The following is a 20,979-nucleotide window of genomic DNA, read 5'->3' as shown; positions in this document are numbered from 1 at the left end:
TGCCATTAGCCCCACACTCCATCAGTGAAGCTTTGTCAGGCTGTCTCAACTTTCTTTGTGCAACAGCATGAAAAAAATTGAGGCTGCTAATCATAAAAATTGCACAGTACCTAACACTCTGGAATACAGAGGGAAATGTCAAGCTGCTGTAGTCTGATTGTAGTCAGTAATTCCTGCCCATAACATGAAGAAACTGATGCTAGGAAAGGAATATTCAACAGAATTAAATACATGATTTCCAGAAAAAAACTTACTGTTTGCCCTCAACCAGGCTGTAATATTGCTTTAATATATTAAAGGCTGTCCTTCCTCCAGTTAAAAAAAAATAAAACGTATACATGGCTGAATTAACTTTTTGAAGAAAAAGCCATTGATTTATTGGTTGTTATCAAATATGCTCTTCAAACATGCAAGCAAATACATTGGTCCAGGTGCTAATAATGAGGCTGGCAAGAGTTATAGGAAAGCTAATTAAACACGACCAATGGGGAAGATGGAAGAGAAGCAGTCAACAGATAATTATGAACTTTAAATAGCATTCATTCTTGCTGATTAAAACACACACACAAAAAATTCTGCTTCTTTTGTTGTAGAAAGGCCTTTAATTTAGTCAAATTGCTTTTTCAATTGGAAGTTCAAGGAGTTTGAGGTACAAGGAAAAGCATTCTTCAACCTTTTAAGTTTCCAGTTACTGCTTAAACTGCACATTTACCTTCCAACACCACACAGAAAAAGTAACCTTTTATACTATAATAACGTACCTTAGTAAAAATACAAGATCAAAATTAGATTTCCAAAAACTTTTTGGGATAAAACCAAAAGAATTTATCTTATTTTAATAATAAAAAACATTAAATTCCACATGCTGCAGGAATGCATTATATCCAAACTGTTCATTTTGTACTCAGTGGTAAATACTTAAAGGCATTGTAATCTAACTAGGAAGTTCAATCCTGCAAAGCTCCATTTTTATCTTGTATTGCATATTTTACTACTCTCGTCTTCTTTGCTATTACTTTTCTTTTATGTCAACTGTATTCACTGGATGGAAAGTCATTTAAAAAGGTCAATTAAGATTTAGGGATCAGTGATAGCAGAATAACTTCTGGTCATTGCCCCAGACTACTCCTAAGAGTGCTACCAAATATTTCTCAAATAATTTGCACTATTAATCTTCTTTTGTTAAATATAGCATAGGAGAAGTTTTACATACCAGGTTTAGCATTCAGATAATCCCTAGTCTATAATCAAAAAGTTACATTATAGTAAATATGAGAAAATGTGAAAAAACCTATTACAAGTCAAGGAACTGTCTTTTCCTTTTGATAACATTCCAACAGGTTCTATGGTCATTTTCTCAAAAATTGTTTCTTTCTGTGAATAAATACAGTCCTCACTACCTTCCATTTAACATGACTGGATATCCAATGTTACATTCCCAATTTCCTAGACTCTTCATGGACATGAAATTCTGCTGTAACACTCAGGTAAAATGGGTCTACTCAATAAAAGTACAAGGAAATTGTTCTAGTGCACAAGGAAATTTAAAAAAAATTGCACTGGAATGAAACACATCACTTTTGCCAGCTCTGCAGATACTTCTTTAATCCAATCATTTCTAAACCCAGTACATCAGAAATGAAAAATCTACACAATTTTTTTTAATATATTATATACTGCAGAAAATCCTGTTTTCTAAACTAGCCAGATTTGATGAGAGAACACCAAAACAGAGCTTTTTAGAAGGCAGAATGCACAAAACTCTGCCCAATGGCTGTCTAAGAACAGATATGTGCCCTCAAACTCATGAAATTCCCAACAATGTGCCAATGGATTTTGTAAGAGGAGACTTGGAATTCAGGCAGATAAAAGACATGAAATGTGATCAGCTAATTAATGTAATAAGGAATACAACTAATATGGAGCACTCCAATACAGCTTTCTATCAATACAGATGCATTTATAATACATTACAAATTTGCTCTTCAAACAACATTTAAATGTGCAATTTTAATGTTTGCTAATTTACTGTATTTTTAAAAGCTGAACACGAATGTCCCACTTTCACTATGCAACCAAAAAAGAATATAGTTTTCTTGATAACATGAATTTTCAGCATGCCTTTAGGAATAGCTGAGTGATTTTTGTTTTTTTTTATTTTATATGCTGGCAGCTGCAACTTAGTTCCAAAAGAAAACGTACTAAAAATCATATTTTTTAAAAAAATTATTTTCTGGAATGCAAGCCATTTTGGCAAATTTAAAATAATATAAAAAATTTTCTCTGCATTAAAAGCAGATATTAACAAGCATAATTTCATTTATTTTGATTGACAGAAATACTTACACTTCTGTATTTGACAATATATTCCAGTATGGGGGCACCTCCATCATCTTGTTTAGTAATGCTGAGTTTAAAACTCTTGCCACTCTCTGGTTGTCCATGAATTGAAGGGGGGCTTGGCTCCCCTAAATAAGGAAACAGACAGTACACAATAATAATAACAATAATAATAATAATAATAATAATAATAATAATAATAATAATATTAAATCAGCAGTGAGATAACTCTTAAATTAGAGCAAGAAACTTGTCCATAATAATATTAATCAAAATATTAAAATCAATATGACCATTCTAGGCACTACAAAACAGACTTTATAAGAATGTTAAGTACTGTGCTTGAAATATGTTATATTGTTGATTCCTCATACAAGGAAATGAAATTATGTGAAGGATGAAAGAAATATTAATTTCTTTGAGACCTTCTGACTTCCAACAGTTTTAAATGGAATTTCCTTCCAAAATCATTTAGTCACGAATTCATCAAGGCTAGTGACCTGCTACTCACCCTGAAGCTTAAATGACACTCTCTTGCAAGTAAACATCCATAACTTAACCATAACCTATAATCCTATGTGAGATTTCTAAATTGCAATACAGTTTTAAAATTTTAAGTAAGTTTACTCTCCAATAAATGTACCAGTAAAATTAGAGTAAAAGTTATCGAGGAATAACACCTTCTTAGGGAAGTAAACATCAAGAGTAAATGTAAACAATAATATTTTTAAACCTAAACCCAAATGTCTTAGTTATAATAAGAAGATAAAGGTAGTCTTAAACATGCAATCAAAGATTAACAGCCATTTTCAGACACTTTCCTAGTCAAAAACTCACAGATTATTTTTTCTATATGCATTTTTATATTACATTTTTTAAAAAGAGATGCTAAATGAACATATACTGAAGTGTCTTCAAAATATCTGTAAACATGCATTTACCCAGAGAGATACTGTTCTTTAGAAATAATTGTATTGTGTTTGGCACTTATTAAAGTAAGTATAAACTTAGATCACAACACAAAACTTATCATGCTTTCTATCAGATAACATATATAATGTTATCAGATATATATGTATAATGTCTTTCAGTTTCTGTCATTCTTCCATCAAGTATGCAGATAGGAGTAATAGGAAATTATTTTATCTGTCCTGAAATATATTTAGAATATGTATATGCTTCAATGAAAAAGAAATTTGAAAGCTGTCAAGTTACTGTTTTGGGACAGAAGAATAATGCAATATAGTATAATATAGTATAATATAGTATAATATAGTATAATATAGTATAATATAGTATAATATAATATAAATTATGTAATCTAATCTAATATCACAGAAATATTTTGTGTTCTTTGTAGTTACATTACTTTTGTTGTTCATTCCCTTAGAGCCAGTATTAGTTACACTGAGTAATGCCCTACTCAGGAAACAGTTCTGTTGCAACAGATTTATGACAGACTGGTCTGGCAGTAGCTGCTGATGTGTTTCAGCATATCTGTTTGATTACTGTACACTGCCATCTGGTAGTTCCTTTACTTTTCTTTTCTCCATTTATTTATTTACTGCTATTTTCTTTAAAGATAATTTGACAAAAATATTTTTCATTTGTCCTTAATGTTTTAATCTGAACCTCTGGCCTATAGTTAGTATAAATACAAAATTTGGTTCATAGACTATCTCATTTGCGTGTAGCCATTGTTAGAAATAATTTATTCTCATAATTTCTTCCATAGCTCTTAAGAGATTTCTATTTGATGCTTGATAATTGCAGAACAATAGCACCACAATTTGGTGAAGAAATGTCTCCAGAAAAGGCCAATTCACTTCTTAGATGTGGACAATACCCTGAGTGTTAACAATGAGAAAAATTTCTTATTCTAGTATCTTTCATGGTTTGTGCTCCATTATATCAAATTAAAGCTTTTCTGAATCTCAAAAACGTAAGATAATGGGATAAATTCTCCAATTTAAGTACACTCATACTTCTTGAAAGGGTGGAATAACAAAACATGATTTCTGAGAAATAATGTAAAAACTTATATAATACACTGGAGAGTGGATTATAAACCCGAAACATTATCTACAGTGAATAATAATTCAAATCTAGAGATTAATAATAATAGTAATAGTAATAGTAATTTAACAGTACAAGTTTTACTCACGGACAGGTAAGGTCTGAAAGATCTCAATTTTGCTGTACTCTCCTTGCCCTTTTCCATTTACAGCAGCTACTTTGATTTCATAGGTTGTATTTGGTTCCAAATTGCTCAGAACAACCATAGCTAAAGGGAAAAAAAAAGAATAAAACTTGATGAACTAATAAATTAATAAAAAGAAAAGTAAGAAAAATTCATAATTTGCTTTCTTCACTTGTAAATAATGAGCCTCATATTCTGACAGTACATTGGTTTTATCACAGTACATCAGCTTTTTTGTTGAGTGCTAATAGTCCCTTTTTTCATCTGCATAAAATCATTGTTGTGACCGAGCAAGCTAAATTTCTGAAGGAACAGTGAAGTCAATGTTGGGCAACAATTAAGGACCTTGATGGGGAGCAATATCTTATATTCAGATTGTGAGCAAAGTGTATTGGGTTTGCACACCCAGGTTTTGGTAGTGAGGCAGCTACAGGGATGGCTTCTCTGAGAAGGTTCCAGAAGCTTCTCCCATGTCTGACAGAGCCAATCCCAGCTGGCTCCAGGCTGGACCCACTGCTGGCCAGGCCTGAGCCCATCAGTGACAGCAGTCTTCTGTGATAACGTATTTAAGAAGGAAAAAAGTTATTGTGCAGATGCATTTGTGGCCAGAGAAGAGCAGGATGAGGATGTGAGAGGAACAACCCTGCAGACACCCAGGTCAGTGCAGAAGGAGGGGCAGGAGGTGCTCCAGAACTCCAGAGATTCCCCTGCAGCCCATGGGAGACCATGGGGATGCAGAGTTCCACCTGCAGCTGATGGAAGAGAAATACAGCAGAGCAGATGGATGCTGAAAGAGGGCTTTGACCCTGTGAAAAGCCTGCGCTGGAACAGGCTCCTGGCAGGAACCTGCACACCCATTCCAGGAGCCCATGCTGGAGCAGGTTTCCTGGTAGGATTTGTGACCCTGTGCAGGAACCATGCTGAAGCAGCCTATCCTTAAAGAATTGATCCTGGGGAAGAGTGATCCACACTGGAGAAGTTAATGGAGAAATTTTGTCCATGGGAAGGACTCAGTTTGGTGTAGTTCATGGAGAACTGTTTCCCATGGGAGGGACCCCCTGGAGAAGGGGAAAGACTCCACTCCCTGAGCAGCAGCAGGAACAACATGTGATGAACTCCTTTTATGACCAGGTGACCCTCCTGGTGGATGCAGGAAAGGCTGTGGATGTTGTGTACCTGGACTCCAGCAAGGCCTTTGGCACTGTGTCCCACAGCACACCCCTGGAGAAGCTGCAGCCCAGGGCTTGGACAGGAGCACTCTGTGCTGGCTTAGGAACTGGCTGCATGGCCGGGCCCAGAGAGTGCTGGTGAGGGCGCTGCATCCAGCTGGGAGCAGCCACCAGGGGTGTCCTCAGGGGTCTGTGTGGGGCCTGTTCTGTTTAATATTTTTATTGATGACATGGATGAGGGGATTGAGTCCTTCATTAGCACATTTGCAGATGACACTAAGCTGAGAGTCTGTGTCGATCTGTTGGAAGAAAGGAGGGCTCTGCAGAGAGACCTGGATCGGCTGGCTGGATGGGCACAGTCCAATGGGATGGAGCTTAATTAGTCTAGAGCGCCAAATCCTGCATTTTGGCCACAATAACCCCCTGCAGCATTATAGGCTGGGGACACTGTGGTTGGACAGTGCCCAGGCAGAAAGGGCCCTGGGGGCACTGGCTGACATGAACATGAGCCAGCAGTGTGCCCTCGTGGCCAAGGAGGCCAAAGGCTCCTGGCCTGTGTCAGGAACAGCGTGGCCAGCAGGAGCAGGGAGGTCATTCTTCCCCTGCGCTTGGCAAGTGGTTGTAGAAATGTAACATCTTAAAAAAGAGCCAGTAGTACCTTCCACAGTCCCTAGGGAGCCTAATTTTTTTCATTAAACTGAAGGATTTTTTTAGTTGCTTTAGGCCTTCAAGTCATATATCCAATGAAAGCATAATTATTTCTGTCCATACTCTTTGTTATTCTTTTCAGTGCAGATTTATTAGAATTTCTACTTCTTTAGTTTCTACAGCAGCCCGACAGATTTCCCATTAAATGTGAAGCTAAAGGGATTTAATGAATTTGGAAAAACAGTAACTTCTACATTTCACACTCTCTTATGGGCATTTTGCATGAATTTGCCATTGAAACATAATTGTTTTCTTGTAAATATAGCAGTAGAATTGTATGTCTTCCAGCATGCTTTAGCATTATCATTTTACGAGATTTAAAAATACTGAACTCTCAAGTATAATCATGTCATGAAAAAATAATGTATCATCATGAGAAAAAGAATAGAATTAGGAGATATATCACTGAGTTCTGTTAAGATAAAATTTAAAACTTAACTAAGCAGTAGCAGTATTTGACTTGCCTTTCAGCCATGATTACTTTCCAAGGATGAATAATTTCACTGAAAAGAAACCTTAGGGCATACCAAATATTAGTGCTACTGTAAATGTTTTTAAAATTTAAACAACATAAAAGCACAACTAGGAGTCTACATCTAAAAAAATGCAAATGTGTTAGCTATACGAAACCTAAGGATCCAATTTTATAAGCACCCCTGGGACCTATAGAAATGAATAAAATTTCTTATATATGCAGTATTTAAAGAATCATATATCCTTTATATACTTTATAAATATATATATTTATAGATATATAATTTAGAATCCCCTGCACAGCACTATGTATCTAGACACAATGACTTTTGCAATCACATTTGTGGAATTAACCCAGAAATATCTGTTACCATAATATGTCCTCAAAAACTGGACTCAGTATCAGCGATGGTGTGAGGTGCATATATTAAATATGTAGGAAAAAATAATAACTGTGGTCTTCTGAAAACAAAGAACCATTCTGGATTGGAATACATACTCCAGTTGTAAAAGAATACTTGGAGTAATTAAGATTAAGAAGTTGTCACAAAGAGTGTAACAAAAGTGCAGGACTGAAGATTAATCTAAGAGAAACGAAAATTTCACTGCTTGCTAGGAGTTGAAATTGGAAGAAAATACTTCATAAATTTGTTAAGTTTCTTTTTATAATGTCTGTTTCTGTTATTTAAGTATAAAATCAGCTTATCCATCTTTCCATATACAAATAATTCTTTTCTCACATGAAAATAGCCCTGGCACAATGGATTTTTTTTATTTCTTTCACATTTAGTGCATAAATGTGAAAAGAAACAGTCCACTGCATACCATATATTTACATAATACCATTGGCATCATTATTGATGGATATCAAGTTCCAGACATACTGAATGTGAAATCCCTTTTTTTCAGAGTATCACAGGAGATTTTCTAGTTTCTTCTGGCTGTTTATCAGTAGATAGTGTCTTTCTAATCACAGTATCTGTGAGTTTTAACTGGATAATTCAATTTTGTGGATTAATTTTGCTGGGATAATTCACATAGTGACTAGTTAGATTGAGGAGTAGATTTGGAAGGAATACTCCAAAGAGGGAAAAGCAGAGCTGTCACTTGTGAGCTCTCCAAATCAAATAAATTATCTAATTTAAGTTTGTTAATTAATAAATTAACATGGTGCACAACAGCTCAGAGCTTAGTGTTATCCATTTATAAGTAAGGCTTTAGGTCTCAAGGTAGCCTTGGAGGACAATATGACACAAGAAATTACCAGGTATATTGGTTTTGGTTTAGTATGCTATATTAAGGCTTTAATACAAAATTATTAATGCTTTTTGACAAGATATGTCACAATGTTGCTAGTTTGTTTTTTTAAAAATTTTTTTAAACAGAAGTTAAAAAGAAACACAACAATAGAATATAATTAAATTTTATTTAATAAAATTTAAGTTTAACCTATTATGTGATAATAGATTGATCCTAAAGTTTAAGCAACATTAAGTATAAAGTCTGTCTTTTTATTATACAGATTCTGGTAATTTGCAAATAAATCTAATAAATTGAAAAAAAAATTAACTCAGTACAGAAAAAACCCACAGAAATATGTTAGAAAAAATTGAGAACTTCATATTATTTAAAATACAGCCTGCAAGCATTTCATCTAGAAAACTTCCTTTTATTGTCTCAGAATTTTAACTGCTGTCAAAATGAACCATGGGAAAGCAGCATCTAACACAAGATTTGTTGTGAAATAAATTGTACCATAAATCCAAGTCAGTAAAACCGAAACAAAATTCCCCAGCTGCTTCTCTGGTCCAGGGTAGGTTGTTTATGTTACTTTATAACAGCAGAATGAGAGGAAAAATGTCTGGCATATTAAATTGTCTTTTCACTGAAGTAATCTGCCTCAGAAACCTTCTAAGAATTGTGATATATTACATAAACCATCACCAAGGAAAAGAAGGTTAAGGGAGCTTGCAGTACAGTTCCTCTACATTAATCCCAAAGTGGATCTCATATGAGGTTAATTAACAGAAACACCACATTGTTCCATTGCTCTCATTGCAGAGGTATCTGCTGCACAGAACAATGTTTTTCCAGTTCCAAATTCAATCCCCTGAGGATGTCAGAGCTAACTGAAGAAGGATATAAATTTATTTTGAAACAAAGTAGCTGAGACACTGTTGCTGAAACAACATCTTCACTCCTACATATGTGAGATTGTGGTGGCAGAGTGAAATTTCTGTCAAAGAAGCATTACAAACTTGAGGATGGTTTGGGGTTTTTTTCTTACTTCTCTCCCTTTAATCTGAATCTATATTACTGCAGAGGATGTGTGCAGCCTGACTACTGTGCATGTTAATGAGTGGAGTGTTTTGATTTAACAGCACTTTGCTGCACCTATTACTCATTATTTTACTACTCCCAAGGAAAAACTGAGTCCCCTGGAAATACCTGAATCTCTTTCGGAGGAGAAAAAAAATGAACAGCATTTTTATGAAGCTTAAACAGGTTTGTGATGATGATTCATGTTCTTTTAAGGGCAGGAGAAAAAGTGATGGGAAGACAGCAGTGTGCAACTTGAGGTGATAAAGTAATAAGGTTCTGTACAAATGTCTGACACTCCTGTAGATGTCACAGAATATGAGGAACTTTGCCCAAAATCTGTCTGCCTGGGATGAGCAACAACTGTTTTGTTTATTCTATGTGTTTGCACAGTAGGAGGAAGAGTATATAACCTCTTTTTTCTAGCTGAGACTCACAGTTAGCTCAGAGAAATATTGACAGAATGAAGTTAGAAATTGCCACAGGGGAGAAATACCGAGGAAAAAATAAAAAAAAAAAGGATTTTGCTACACAATAGACAAAATGTTAATTCATATGCAGAAACAGCCAGGCTGTCTCAGTTCCATCTGTTTGCCTTGCAAAAATAACAATTAATTTCATAAATACTCATTCAAGCATCTGGCTATAACTGTCAGAATTCAGCTAACACAAATAAATGAACTTTAATAATGAAAATATTTCAAGTTGCACATTCTATGAAATAAAGATAATGATAGCAAATCATACTTTCAGTGAAATCATTGTCATAAACTGGCAACAATATCAAACTTTAATTCCCTAAAACACCAGAAACAAATGTTACCATTTTAATAATCAGATAAAATGGTTCTGTTCCCAGAATTTCCATCTTTCTCTGCACTATAATGTATAATTATTACATTATTTTGGAATAAAAGTATTAGCCATTTATTTAATTGTGAATACAAATAAAAACCCATGAATAGAGATACACAGTGTAGTAGATCAGGTATAATTAATATAATCTAATGTTCACTAACATGAGTAATTCCTTTACAAAACACTTTTCAGTACCTGAAATTAAAAATGCATTTGGCAAAAAATAGCTGTAATATTTTTATTAATATTAATATATAACACATTAAAACACAATTACCATGTTAAGCTCCTTTCTTCCATGTATTTAATTTTTAATTTTACTGGGCTGGATTTTGAGATATCACTATACAAACTGAACCAAAAGTAGCATCCCTATTCAGAGATTTTCTTTGATACCTATTTCTACTGAGAAAAAAGCTAGTCAGAAAAGGTTAAGTAATCCATGGGAAAATCATAGTTACAAAATGCACAGCACTATAAATTAATGAAAATAAAGCAAGCAGGAGTGTTAAAGTGTCTAGAAAGGAGCAAATTTGTGGATTGACAACATAATTTATAATATATTGAATCCTCATGAATCCAGAAGATGGGATTCTTCATTTAACAAACTTCAGGTATAAAAATGAATAGATTTTCTTTAGAAGTTCATTTATTTAAAAAACACCCTTAATTCAACTTGGTTTTTATCAGAATAACAGCAGAGCACACAGGGGAAAAAAAGGAAAACATTCCTGGAACAAAAGCAATCTATTGAGATAGATTATCGGATCAGTAAACCTTGTACAGCTTTATTCAGAACAGAAACACACTTGCAGGAATTGCATACAAAATAAATCACCTATGCAGTAATTAAAAAAAAAAGTCAATGCATGTATTATTTTTAGGCTATAGGTTTATAAAAAATATCTGTACTACAAATGATAAATTAAACCATATTATCTTGATATCTTCTTCAAATTTTTGTGTTATACTGATTTGACAATAAAATCAAACATTTAATGAAAAAAATCTTGCCACTTGTACCGATTACTGATTAGCATCCTATCAGCAATCAAGTGCAACCAGGATCTAGCTTTGACAGATTCTGTTTCCCATCACCACTACAATGGAATTTATATTTACAATATGCACTCTTTAATACCTCTTTCTCCAAGTTTTTATTGATATATTTCTTTGACTACCTTTATGATGACCAAGCCAGCTACTTAATACCAAATCTTGAAAAAATTTGAACTTCCATAAAAGGTACTTGTGGATATTAAAGGAAAGGGAAATGGAAGTCAAAGAATAGGAAAGGGAAAAGAGAGAAGGAAATGGAAGAGGAAAAGGAGAAGAGAAAGAAAGAATAGAGAATTAAAAACTTTTTAAGCACCACTAAATATAAAGTTCAGAATAGACAGTGCTTGAAACAACTGCTATTCCCTGTAAGAAGATCTTGTTAAACTAAACAAAGGCATCCTGAATGAAAAAAATTCTTTACAGTATGCAATAGGTAAAAATGGAAATAACATTCTCAGCTTTAAAATCACACAATTCAAATACATTTCAAAAACAAATGCTCTTTGAATTACCTCTTTTAAAGTGTCAGGTCTGCTCCCAGTACTCATTAGCCCTTAATTTTATTTATTTAATAAGTGTTTTGGAACAAGTTTTTAAGAAATATATTTTTTTCTCTGAGTGTGCACAGCATTGTCAGTGTTTTGTAGTATTGCGAGTTATTGGACAATAATTTAAACAATGTTTAATGATGGTTAACAGTTTCCTATCACAGCATTTAGAAGCATTAATTTGATCAATGCAAATTCTAGATCTCGGAGACTGGTGAACTTTAGCACAGTCCTTAGAAAAAGTGACTGCAGATTTTTTTTTTTTGTTAAGTTTTTGTTTTATTTTTTTTTTTTTTGCTCAGACCAGGTATTAGAAATATTGATATACTGGGAGAGACACGAAGCACTGAAACAGGTTATTCCAAGACAAAAGAGTGAGGAATCTCCATCCCTGGGACTCAAAACTGAGTTAGACAAAACCACACCTAATCTGATCTAAAGCAGGCAGTAGACTTGATTCAGATTCTTGGACCAGATAAATACCAGGTATTCCTGCCAACCAAATTTTCTGAATCTATAAATTAAAGGGGAATACCATTTTGGTTCTTGGAACATTTTGCCCTCTGCTATACAACTATTGCAAAATTCTTAATGGTAAGATTTTGCTTGGAGAAGCAGCCAGACACTTGAAAAGGACTATACTAAAAAGTTTAATGAAACAATAAATGAATGTAGTGAAATCAATGGGGATTTGGACTTCTACCAGATATTCCCTTCATGATGGGAAAAGAAAGTATTGTTCAAAATGTTTTCTAACACATGACTAATGTTCTCAGCAGGGTTCATTGTTAAATATTTATGTCACTATAATTGCTGCAATTTTAGTAGTACAAATGATACTGCCAGATATAAAACCTGATTAAGTTAAACATGTTCATTAATCAAATTTACTTTCTGTAGAGACTAGTTTTAAAATTATCCTGTAAGAAAAAAATACAAGGCCATTGAATACACCAAGCTTACATTGGCAATATGAACACAGAAAGACAGCAGAGTTAAGATATCTAAGTCAGTAATACTTTATTGAGTGAACACAAAATACTAAAAAATGTAGTAAAAGAAATAACTGTTGTAATCTCAATGCAGAGGGGCAATCAATGCTCTTATTAAAATAATTCACACTGTCATTTACCCTATTGTTGTTTTCTCTCTTTGAATACCTTTCAAGGCTGAAAAGAATGGTTAATGGGAGACAACTCAGAAATTAAAATGGGATTATTTATTAAGAGACTACAAAAATATATTCAGAGTTATCTTGTAGGCAATGCTACTACGTATTCCCTGTTTTACATCACAGTTGGGAATCTAACCCGGATTATTGAAGAAGGAAGTATACTTTGAGCAGGGAGACAGGAGTTAGTTATGAATGTATACCTTCTTTTCCTCTACTCTTGCTGCAGCTGTATCACTTTGTCTCATTCCTCAGTTGTATAAATCAAACTGTATCCTATCCCAGTCTATTTCATACATGGCAGAAGCTAGAATCTCTCACTTTCCCTTGTAGGGCAGAAAGAATTACTTCAGTATCAGTTTTCCTGCCTTTTTTTTTTTTTTTTTTTTTTTTGCTGTTCTTACAATGGAGTTCCTGTTGTGATTTCCATCCCATCTGAAATTTGCAACACAAAGTTGGAGTTGAAAATGGTCTCCTACATTCCACCCATGAATTCTTTGTTATTAAAAGATCCTGGGCAGAAGGTGAGGATGGCTTCTCCTGAATTCACAGCAGACAAAAGCTGTATCTTCTGAGAATGAGGCCCATGTTACTTCCTGTGGTGCACCTGGGATATATTCTGTTGAATGTGTATACACTAGTTCATGGTGTAGTAAACACACACAGTTTGTCATCTGAAGGTCCTGGTGACTGATTTAATACATCAGGGTGAAACTCAGGTCTAAACTTGCAGCTTATCCTGAGGTAGTCACTGATTATTTGGCTAAATATATTCTCTTTTAATTAAAAAAAAAAAAAAACAAACAAGAAAAAAAACAAACCCACCAACAAAAAACCAACCAAACCAAAAAACAAACAACAAAAAACCCACCTAAACAAACAAAAACAAAACAAAACCCAAAGAAAAGCAACAACAAAAATCACAGAATCACTTCAGCTGGAAACAACCTCTGAGATCGAGTCCAAGCTCTGACCGACTGCAACTTTTGTCAGCTGCCACATCCATTTGTTTACTGAACAATTCCAGGGATGGTGACTCCATCACCACTCCCTGGATAGTCTGTTCCAAAGTTTAACAATGCTTTGAATGAAATAAATTATTTTTGATGCTTAGCCTGAACTTCCCCTGCTGCAGTTTAAGGCTGTGTCCCCTTGTCCTGTCACTAATTGCCTGGGAGAGGAGACTATCACCCACGTGGCAACAACTTCCTTTCAGAGTTGTAGAGAAGGATAAATTCAACCCTGAGCTTTCTTTCCTCCAGAACAAACACCCTCAGTTCCCTCAGTTGCTCCTCACAGGACTTGTGCTCCAGACCCTTCCCCAGTTCCATTGCCTTCTCTGGACACGCTCCAGCCCCTCAGTGTCCTTCTGGCAGTGAGGAGCCCAAAACTGAACACAGGACTCCAGGTGTGGTCTCACCAGTGCCCACCCACCACAGGGGGACAGTCACTGCCCTGGTCCTGCTGCCACACTATTGCTGATCCAGGCCAGGTGCCATTGGCTTCTTGGCCACCTGGGCACAGCTGGCTCATGTTCAGTCACTGCTGACCAGCACCCCCAGGTCCTTTATCTCTCAGCAGCTTTCCAGCTTGTAGCACTGCAGGGGATGTTGCGGCCAAAATGCCTCCAAAGTTTAAGAAATAATGATTTTAACAACAGCACCTACTTCCTATTGTCAGCAAAGTTCTGCAGAGCTACAATTTCTTTTTACTATGAGGCATCACAACATATTTAGGATGTTTTGTGTAATAAAATACAATTCACTTAAGTTTTACTTACAATTCACACAAGTTTTCTTATGGTGTTACAAAACTGTACTGTGTTATTATATACAAATTAGATGTTGCTTTCCTTAACTGGATGGACCTAAACTGCCCTAATTACTACAAATTACTACCTAATTACTACAAATATGTCAGTATTCTTACAGTGAAACAAAACAGATGTTGAGAATTCACAAGTTCCTAATGGTAAGCCAAAGGAATAGCTGAGAGCACAAGGAATTAATATTTTAAATACTATGCTTTGAGAAGCAAAGAATTTTTCACAGATCAATTAATGTATGTTAGGAAGACTCGTCTCTCAATTAAGACTGCTATTTAAAATTCCAACATTTTAAATTTCAATTTAATTATGCTTCCTAACAGTAATAAACAGAATATATAAAATATGTATGACTTTGCTCACTTAAGTTGCTGCAGCCTTGGAGCTGCCTAAGAAGCAGGCTCTGACACAGGACTCCTGTCTTTCACTCCTCTAAGCCACACAATTTTCAAGTTTGGAGCATGCAAAGTGTGAGGAAAAGAAAGTCTACTTGCTCTGTTACCCAATTCAGGAGCTGGCAGAAACCTAGCCACCACCACTTGAAAAAAGAACAAAGCAGCTCCTGATTTCTGCTATCTCCCCAGAGGCCATTTTCATGATTCCAAATGCATCTTTCCTAACATTCCCTACTCTGTAAACAGAAAGACCTCAAGGCTGACATGAATGATGATTTCAAGAACTGTTCTTCTGCTTCTTACATGCAAAGATAATTTTCCTTCATAACTTTCCTCCTCATTCCCATCCTACTGTATACTATAATTTATTTTTTACCAATGAAGAAAGAAATGAAGAGACAGAAAAAAAGTCATAAAAAGAGATTAATTTAAAGATATTGTGAAATGTAATACAGATAGGGCCATGCTATTGTTCTGCTGCTCATTCTTTATGTGGCTGAAGGAGAGCTCTATTCATAACCACTCTGTCTTTCAATGACCTTGAAAATACTTAAAGAATACTCTGTCATCCTGGAGCACTTCTCTATTTTGTATTACAAAGTGCAGCAGAAGTTTATATACACATAAATATTCCATAAATGCACCTTATCTTTCTCTAAGTAGACAAGCAATGTACATTAAATGTGGATGAATACAATACACTTGAAAGGCAAAATTTGCAGCTGCACCATGTGCCTCATTGATCAGCTCTTCATACCCAGTACTGCACTGCATCACTCTCTGCTTAACCAGATTTACCTTTGCAAGCCACGTCAGCAAGACCTTTACATCAGCTCAGCTGTTCACCATAAATTTACTTGAGAGGGTGCAGTTAAGAAAAGCCTGAAAGGTCTAAATAGGAAATAGACCACAGTTATCACAACAACAGCACCAGGTGAAATACATTTGGAATGACTGATTCTCCATTTAATTTCTTATTAAAATATTTACTACATACTCTTCTTGCAATCTAAGTATCTTCCATTTGTTCCTACAGATTTTTAAGTCTGTGTCTTGAGAAAACCATAAATCACATTGCGCAATGAGCTTTGACCGGCTGACCATATGCAATTACAAACACAGAATTACAAGGAAAAAAAGAGTAAGTTCATATAGTGGTTATATTTGCATAAAACTTAATTGCTTTTAGTTATGAACTCATGCTGTGCAGCAAATTGTCTGGATTCTCTTCACTTCTCGTGACATTTTATTCACCTTTAAATGTGAAAAGTACATCTCATTCTCCTGATGTTTCAGGTCTGTATAAATGCCTGAGATGTTTAAACATCGTTTTCCCTTTACAATTCTCACTTTTCAGTCTCTCTAATCCATCCATATAATTTAGTTTAAGACATTTATTTACAGTTCAACCTTTTCAACCACAAGAGACTTTTAATCAAAGGTTTGGATGGAGGCCAAAATTAGTATAGAGACAGAATTAAAGAGCTGAATAACTTTCTTACATGCAGGCATATACACAAAATAAATTGGATAAAAAGTGGTCTTTGTCCTCACATTTATTTGTAGCCTATAATAGTTATTCAGCTGCATGCATTCTTTCACTTTTGGTTCTTTTTATGACAGCTTGCCATTGAAAATTTTATTGGCAAATCACATAATGCCATTTTATCCCAAGAATTAAGATTTTAAAAAAATAGGCACTTTTTATTCATATTATTTGTATCAGGTCTTACAACGCTATAGCTTTATAGTATATGTGTATATATATATATATATATATATATATATATATATATGCAATTCCTGCCTTCTTGTAATTTTAAAGTAGGCTTTAAGTTGAGAAAACTATTTTTGAATCAAACCAAATACTCAGTGTTTTTTGAGAAAAAAAGAGTTTAGGCTTATCAATAGTTTCATTAGATATTAACAGATAAGAGGAATGATCCACAAGTTTTTTTAAAATATTAACAATTATTGACTACTGAAAATGGGCAATTTCTTAAATGAAAATGCTAATTTTAGTCAATTTGACAATGATAATAAATATGACATAATAAAAAGTTGGGTATAAAGCAACAATAGATTTTTGGGGTCAAGCTTTATAGGGGTTTTTGATCCACGATTTTGCTGTTTTTAAACTGCCTGCCTAACAGTCTGATAAATGAAGAACCAAATCCTAAAGCTCAGTTCATGACACAGAATTTTTTTTTCTGAATGGCTTATACCACCATTAAACAGAGACAAAAAACCTCCGAGTCTTCAGGCACTTCTAGATTTGTAGTGTACATACATAGCATTCCAGAAAGGAACAAACACTCCTCACGAATAGTAACTGTTATTGTTGAACTGAACGTGATCACAATTCATGCCATAGGCAGTCAAATCTGACAGATATGACAAGGAATTAAATGTCTCAAGATGATTTTTCCTTCTGGGACAGGCTGATGAAGGCAATTTTCCTTCTGCTTTTGCAGCTTGCAGTAGAAATTAATGAATTCTGCCTTGAAGATTCTCAACTCTGAAAGTAATTTTGAATGTTGACTCAGCCTACCAAACTATTTGCAATTTATTTCTGTTTGATCTACAAATTATATAGATAAATTCTCCTTAATCATTAAACTCAGTATGAAAATCATTTAATTATATGGGATTTGTATTTCCCAGGAATCTATTTGAAAGTCTCCCTGGTTTAATGGTTAAGTATTGTTAAACTGGGAAACTGTTTCAGTAATCAGGGGGGTACATGCTTTCATGCTTTAATGCAAAAGAAGCAGTAAATACAAAACCTGCAACCTTAGAGGTAATTCACATGAATTCTTACTAATCTGTCTATTAGATTTCCTCTCAATTTCAATAATAAGAAATAGTAATTCTTTGTTTTATAATAGGAAAGAATATCTTCTGCCATAATGGTGTTTCTGAAATCTCAGGGGAAATCTATGCAGAAATTCTTCCCTATGAGGAGAGTGAGACCCTGGCACAAGTTTCCTAGAGAAGATGTGGATGTCATGTGGCTGTCCCATCCCTGGAGGTGCTCAAGGCCAGGCTGGATGGGGCTCTGAGCAACCTGGTCTAGTGGAAGGTGCACCTGCCCATGGCACAGGGTTTGGAATGAGACGATCTTTAAGGTCCCTTCCAACCCAAACCAGTCTATAATTCTATGACTCAATAGAATTTTGAAATCTTCTGAAAGAATGGTTGTTTATATAATGTCTACCAAAATATTCTGCTTAAGTACAGAAAATGAAATTTAGCAGTTTTACCCAAAAAACTGATCTGCACAGACAAAAACAAAATCCCCCAAAACCCCAACCCTCCACCCACCTCCCCCAAAAAAATCAAAACATCTTTTAGGAGTTTGGAATATTATCTATATCTATATCTATATCTATATCTATCTATATCTATATCTATATATGCATCTATCTATATAAAACATAAAAGAGAAAATAGAATGACCTTTTTTAAAATTTACTGGTTTATGTTGTTTCTTTTACTAAGAACTTCTATTGTGAGTTGCCTACATCATTGATACCTTCTCTTTGGTATAGCCAATTCAAAACTAAAAAGCACAGTACAGAGGGAATAGACTTCAAGTTTTGATTGCCTCATCAACACAGGCATGTACATAACCTCCTCTAACCTTAAGGACATCTGTAGTAAAAGGAGCAACAGTACCAGGCAGAACACACAGCACAACAATTTAAGAACATGTCTTGGGTAAGAGAAAACAATTATCTTCTATAATGCACCTTAAAACCCAGTTAAATGTATGTGAATAAAATAGTAGAGACAGGACCTGGTTTGAAAAAAACCCACTCATTTCACAAACAAACTGCTAAATATGGAATTTCCATCCACAGAGACATTTAGAACTCAGGGCAAAGCCCCAGCAAAATTTTGAATTTGGCCCTGATGCAATCTGGGGGAGTTGGAGCTGATGATAACAAGGATGCTTTTGGGACCTTTAGGAATTTAGCAAGCTAAATCATTCTAGAATTTCATGAAGTACATGAAATATAGTGTACTCAGATGAAAAAGGAAGTAAACAGAACCTGCTGAGATTTGAATGTGAAATTACAAAGAATTAGTAATTCCAGATTTGAGGTTTAAGTTGTTAAAACCCAGACAGAAAAAACACTATTTTTGAGAGAAAAATGTTGAAAGCAAGCTTTTGCAATAGTGCTTGTAACTGGATAACTCCTTATTAGATGACTGAAATCTTGAATTTATTGTTCTTCTATTCCCATAAATTTAAGATGCTGTACAAGCTCAGATGTTTTTCTTATGCTGTGTTTATTTTTCAGAAAAGTAATATAATGCAACTTGTTCACTTGTCAAGGGTTTTCTTTTCTTCCAGAAAAAATTAATATTTCAACATTTCTTAGCTAGAAAAATTTTTCATCCTTTCATTTTGCCTTAAAATGGAAAATTGTAGAAACATATTTCACTTCTTCTTGCCCATAGTCTGATTATGCTATCACAAGACTTCAAAAATCATTGTCTCCTTCAATGAAATATTCACTAAAGAAATATAAACATATGTTGATAAATTATCTTTGGTATATTTTTATATCAGTGCAAGAAATATATTTACAAATAACACTTTTACTATTGAATAGTATTGAACTTTGCACATTATTTGTAAAGTTTCTGCTTTCTGCCATCCAAAGAAGAATCTCTAATATAAAAAAAAAAATCCTTGACCATTGAAACACAAAACATAGCTATAAAAAAAAGCATCTCATATAACATGTTGATTTTCTATACTTTTCTTTTTTCTACCCCAGAGTTTGGAAATGCATGTATAACTTTAGCTTATGTAATTTGTGATTTGTAGAAATTATTTTATGCTAGTATGCTATAAGAGCTAAATTATAATTCCAGGGATAATTTCACTAGAAGGGTTGAAAATCAAAAGAATATCTTGTGAAAAAATGCCAAGACTTATGGATGCCAGTAAAGTTCAGAGACTTTGAGCTTGTGGGGTTTTTGGGTTTGTGGGTTGGCTGGCTGAGTTTGCATTTTTTAGAGGGTCTGTGTTTGATGGATTTGGTTTGGGGTTTTTTTGTTGTTTCTGTTTGGGTTTTTGTTTCCTAGAAAAATACAAGAGATGAGACATTTCTGAGTTTTAAGATCCAGTCATTTTATGCTGATATAATTGTTCCTCATATAAGAAATTCCTAATTATCTAGGGATAATACATCAGCAACTTCCCTAGAAACTCAGGAAAACTAGAACCTTACTCAAATGTCTCTAAACTCAGTGAATGAGAAGTCTTGCTTGAAGAAGTCTTTCAAATTTATTAAATTTTTATACTACACATAAAAAATTGAATTTTAAAAATTAAAATTTAAATAATTGAAATTTTTGCCTAAAAAATTCACAGGATCAATACTTAGAAATAGGAAAATGAAACTCTGATCTGGAATCTGAAAATTTCTAAACACAAGTAGTTTAAAGAAAGCAAAGGTGGGGTGTGTGTTGGTGTGTGCATTGGCTCCACAAATCCCCAAATGTGTATCCCTCTTCTCTAAGGCTGCCAGCCATTCACTATGCCGGAGGTGAATTTCCACAGTAATCTGAATATGAGACTGCATTTAATGTATTCCTTGTGTTGTTCTATCACCAGCAAATTGAGTAGCACAAGAAATGCAGAGACTGCTTTTTCTTTGTATTTCACTCAGAAATATATAATGCTCTGGAAAAAAAATTTTATCTGTCTACCTGTAAATTGAAGAACAAAGGAAATAAATTGTTTTGTGTTCCTGTTGAAGACACTCAAATGTTTTCAGAGAGTGAACATTTTTCAGGTTTCAAACAACTTCCACAGTGGTTTGGATTGGTGTAAAAGCTAATTTTTACAAATGCATTATCTGCTGCCTGTAAACCAGAATTACTAATGTCTATAAT

The 20,979-nt window shown here is 34.3% G+C and overlaps 1 protein-coding gene across 1 annotated transcript in view; it reads right to left on the bottom strand.

Moving 5' to 3' along the window:
* The window catches only part of NCAM2 (neural cell adhesion molecule 2), a 268,232-nt gene that overhangs the window by 38,137 nt on the left and 209,116 nt on the right, over positions 1-20,979 (bottom strand). Inside the window, exons 13-14 of the mRNA XM_054270307.1 lie at positions 4,505-4,624; positions 2,347-2,468 (exon numbers count right to left, since the gene is read on the bottom strand). Coding sequence (XP_054126282.1) covers positions 2,347-2,468; positions 4,505-4,624 — 242 coding nt within the window. The remainder of the gene's footprint in view (positions 1-2,346; positions 2,469-4,504; positions 4,625-20,979) is intronic.

This window comes from Melozone crissalis, unplaced genomic scaffold (genome assembly GCF_028551555.1).
Source record: "Melozone crissalis strain CALT ecotype California unplaced genomic scaffold, PUWL_Pcris_2 ptg000009l_1, whole genome shotgun sequence".
Classification (NCBI taxonomy): Eukaryota; Metazoa; Chordata; class Aves; order Passeriformes; family Passerellidae; genus Melozone; species Melozone crissalis.
The sequence above is the reverse complement of the archived record's forward strand: the minus strand, read 5'-3'. Positions and strand labels throughout refer to the sequence as shown.